This window comes from Pinus tabuliformis, chromosome 2_1 (genome assembly GCF_031772625.1).
Source record: "Pinus tabuliformis cultivar Carrire ecotype Pingquan chromosome 2_1, CPIR1, whole genome shotgun sequence".
NCBI classification, from domain to species: Eukaryota; Viridiplantae; Streptophyta; class Pinopsida; order Pinales; family Pinaceae; genus Pinus; species Pinus tabuliformis.
Window position 1 is genome coordinate 566,901,517 of NC_142299.1, and position 4,178 is coordinate 566,905,694.

The 4,178-nt window shown below is 43.4% G+C and overlaps 1 protein-coding gene across 2 annotated transcripts; it reads left to right on the forward strand.

The window, feature by feature from the left end:
• Positions 1 to 349: 349 nt before the first annotated feature.
• LOC149201682 (universal stress protein A-like protein) lies at positions 350 to 1,900 on the forward strand. Of its 2 annotated transcripts, none has more exons than XM_089399790.1 (3): positions 350 to 700; positions 1,266 to 1,488; positions 1,567 to 1,900. In XM_089399790.1, the coding sequence occupies exons 1-3, from the start codon at positions 436 to 438 to the stop codon at positions 1,601 to 1,603; spliced, it is 525 nt and encodes a 174-aa protein (XP_089255916.1). In that variant the 5' UTR covers positions 350 to 435; the 3' UTR covers positions 1,604 to 1,900. The 2 variants fall into 2 exon arrangements, with proteins under 2 accessions (XP_089255916.1, XP_089255914.1); XM_089399788.1 differs by having other exon boundaries at positions 368 to 700; positions 1,596 to 1,900.
• The last annotated feature ends 2,278 nt before the right edge of the window (positions 1,901 to 4,178 follow it).

Sequence of the window (4,178 nt, forward strand, 5' to 3'; positions counted from 1 at the left end):
CAAACCCTGTGTCTATATGAAACTGAAGGTAATACAAACTCTGTACGTGTACATGAAACTATATTGTCATGTTGTTCACGGGGTGGTGCAGCTATTGTGACATCACAGAGGTAAAGGCGTTACATAATTGGCACTCACTTCGGTTGTTTTTATTGCTTCTGAGAAATTTCATAAATCATATTATACATTTTGACTTACTTTATAACATATACCTCAAATTTGGGTGTATTAATAACTGACAATTCGACCCTCGGATTCTATCATGGTCACCAATTTAATTAATTGATGACTTGGAATCCCTCGATGTCGGCTCACAGGGATACTGTCCTGAAAACGTCCATGGATGAATGATAGTCGAATACCAAAGTGGCATAGGCTGTTGCTTTCAGAGCAACTGGTCCCCTTAGATTTGGGGTTGAAATCAATGGGCTGACAATGATAGACACCGAAGCATATGATATCTATTATATGCCTTCTGTAACCCCCCTTTCCAACTCCATTATTATCGGAATCCAGCAAAGGGGAGAGAATAGGGTTAAGATGATGAACATAGTGGTTGCAGTGGATGAGAGCGAGGAGAGTATGCGTGCCTGTGAATGGGCCTGCAAACATCTCTTGGCTACTCAAGCAGACATCCAGCAGTCATATAACTTCATACTCCTCCATGTTCAGCCCACTGCCTCTGTTTTCACGGGTCCTGGTATTATGACTGCTTCCAGCTTTCATCTGATTCACACATTTGTTTAAATTTCCAATCGAGTTTCTAGATTCCTCTTTTCCCTGGAATATCAAGATATACTGTTGTCTGACCTATGATTTTCTCTTCAAATTTCTAGATGAATGGTAGGTTAACTTTATTTTCTGCTGGGTAAGTGTATTTTGAGTGTTGATTGGCATAATATTGGGTAAGTTTATTTTGATTGCTGATTCGCAGAATATTTAGCAACCAGTGGACAGACTCAAGATGAAGGCTCCCATATCTGGATTTTCATGTCTGTCTGATTGCCAAATATTTAACAAATCAATAATAGAAATAAAGATGCCCGGCAACCTGGGTTAAAGTTGATAACCCAACTGATCCAACTAATTCTAAAATCTATAAGTTCCTCTTAAAACTATTTGAAATGAATGAAGTGTTACTTAACCTAGAGTCCCCTCAACAATATTCTAATTGATTGTAAATTTGAGTAATATTCCAGAAATTTTAACAACCAAATTCTAGAATATTCTCGTATAAATAAATGGAATTTTTTTTAATTATGCAGTGTATACCCCTAGCTTCCAAGTGTTCGAGCTTCTTGAAATGCAAGCGAAGAAGACGACCCAGAGGATATTGAAGCGAGCTGTCAATTTCTGCGACCGGTATGGTGTGAAAGCAGAAACCCATGTTATGATTGGCGACGCCAAACAGAGAATATGTGAAGCTGCGGCTAAATTGGGAGCACATTTTCTGGTTGTGGGTAGCCATGGACATGGCACTTTTGTCAGGTATTTAATCATTACTTGTCTTTAACACCTGTGCTTTCCAGTCTAATTTGATGATGAAAGATTGCGTGTTTAATTAAGTGGGTGGCGGTGTGTTTGGCTAATTGCAGAGCAATAAAGGGAAGTGTGAGTGATTACTGTGCTCGAAACGCTACGTGCCCTGTCGTGGTGGTCAACAAAAAGGTCTTTGAAGGGTAGAGAGGAGCGATTCGATCTTGTACCTCTGCCTTCCTTCCATGGCTAAAGGAAAGATTCTGAGATTTTGGGATGCTTAAGGTTTCGGGAGGTTTGGAGAATCTTCTTAAAAGTAACTATGGTTTTCTGTATATAACAAGTTTTGGAACTTGGTTTAGCCGTTCAGTTAGTTGTTTGGATTTGTATTTATTTTAGTGAATTAATTTAATAATTTTGGTAATTATGCTATAATCTGGATTTTCAAATTACCAGATTTTATTATAATTTTCTCAAAATTTTTATTATTTTCGAAACTAACCAATCTATTTTCCTAAAAATTTTATTGACGAATTTTCTAATTTATTATGGCCAAACTTGTAACTATGCTATAATCCAATTTTTTTTTTTTTTTTATCGGTAAAGACTAAATCTATTAAGAGAAATAAATATGGTACAAACAGGAGAGGCAAAAGACCGTCAGACCGGAAATGATAGATACATCAACCTCGGTCCCGGAAGAGAGAAACAAACCCTGGACTGCAGGAAAGACAAGAGACCGACAGACCGGAAATGATAAAATCACCAACCTCGGTCTCGGAAGGAGTAAACAAACACTGCTGTACCTGAAGAATCGAAAGCAAATACAAGCTGTTACCCCAGCGGGACAGTGATTACACCACACTGTTTTTTCCCTTTCTTTTTGTTAACATGTGTCCAGCCCTCGTGAGGAGGATGGGCAACCACAACTTGGAGACTGGAGTTCTCTATCATTGGGGACTCCTTCTCTGAGTCAGAGGAGGAAGTCTCATGGGGGCGTTTCTGGGAATTTGCTGAGACATGGGTGTGTTCCATAAAGTTCGTGGGCGGATCCATCGTCTGAGGTATCTGATCTGGTTCTGACTGATTTTCCTCCTTTTCCATACTTGGAACCTTTTCCATACTAGGGGGGCTGGAGCTTCTGGTTGGCGGCGGTGGGCAGGGGGCCCAACGCTTGGGCTTAGTATGAGCAGAGAGGCCCTTTTTTGCTTTTGCTGACAGCGATGGGCAAGAGATATGTAGGTGCCCTGTTTGGTGACAATGACGGCATCTGAAGGCAGTGTTCTCGTACTCTATAAACTGGGTCCAGATAGCGTCCTTGATCTTGAGATTGATGAACTCTGGCAGTCCCTTGCTTAAATCAAGCTCCACACATACTCTGGCGTATGTATAGAGACCTTGCCTCTCTCTCTGGTAGTCTCCCATCCAGAAGCGACCCAGGGCATTGCCTATTTGCCTGTATACTTCTGTACGCCACAGGTGAACTGGGAGATTTGGAAGCCTGATCCATACCGGAGCCTTGGTGATGACTGCTGAAGCTGGGTCAAAGTCGGGAAACCATGGAGTTAGGAAGAGACCCGCTGATCCCATGAACCAAGGGCCTTCGTCTAGGGCATTGTAGCAATGCTCAAGGTCCTCGAACAACACTATGAAATATCCTTTAGCACAGAAATAAACCTTACAACGATCCGTCCAGGTGGCTTTGATCCAGTCATAAAGATCCTGTGAGCGCGGCCAGAGCCCATTGAATCTGCAGATGATGGCTCTTTCAGCGAATTTCTGGGTGTCGTCTTCAAGATCAGGGTAGGAGATTTCAACTGATGGGATCTCCTCCAATTTGTCAACCAGAAAGGCCTTGGGTGAAGTCTGTATTGGTGGCTCTGTCTTTTCAGCTTGCTTGCCATGGACTGCATCTTTGTACGAAAAACCCTTAGCTGAGGAAGGCTCTCCCCCAGCTCCTCCTCTAAGACGGAGGGAAAGGATAATAGATGCATCTTTCTCAATACCGTAAAAAGAAATAGGTAAGAGGTCCTCCAGATGTTTACCTTGGTAGAGAAGCCGTTGGTCTGCGGAAGGGATTCCCAATTTGATGTCCAATGCATGCTTGAGATTCCATACTGGATCCGTCTGGCAAACCCATTGAAGCATGGTTTTTCCTGAAAGAAGCTTGATTTGAATCTGGAAAGCTCTGTTTAGTGTCGTTCCTTCTTTCCTGGAGACCCTGGTCCATCGCGCTGTCCGATTCTCCCTATCCACTGCTTTGATAGTCGAAAGGGGGTTGCTCCATTGCGCCATGGAAGCAGGGGGACGGGGCCCTGTTTTCCCGGAGCTCGCCGATAAGAGGAAAGCAGATTCTTCTGTGTCTGCAACCCCCGCGATCATGGCTTGGAGATCTTGAGGACCTGTCAATGATCTTTGCCCAGGTGTCTTCAATCCTTCTGCGTTCGGTGCGATTTGTGACCCAACGGCGGCATGGGGCCAGGAACCATCAAATCTGGGTTTCGAGCCATTGGAAATGGCGTGGTCTTGTTGCTTATCTGCAGCAGAGAGAAAGCCTCTGCATCGATGCGCCGTTCGCTCCAGCTTTTTCTCACGCAGCGTAGTCCAGGAGCCGACGGCGGCCAAGGGCAAGGAGACGGGGAAGCTAGGGTTCGCCATATCAAAACCCCTTCAGTACTCACTATAATCCAATTTTTAAAAAA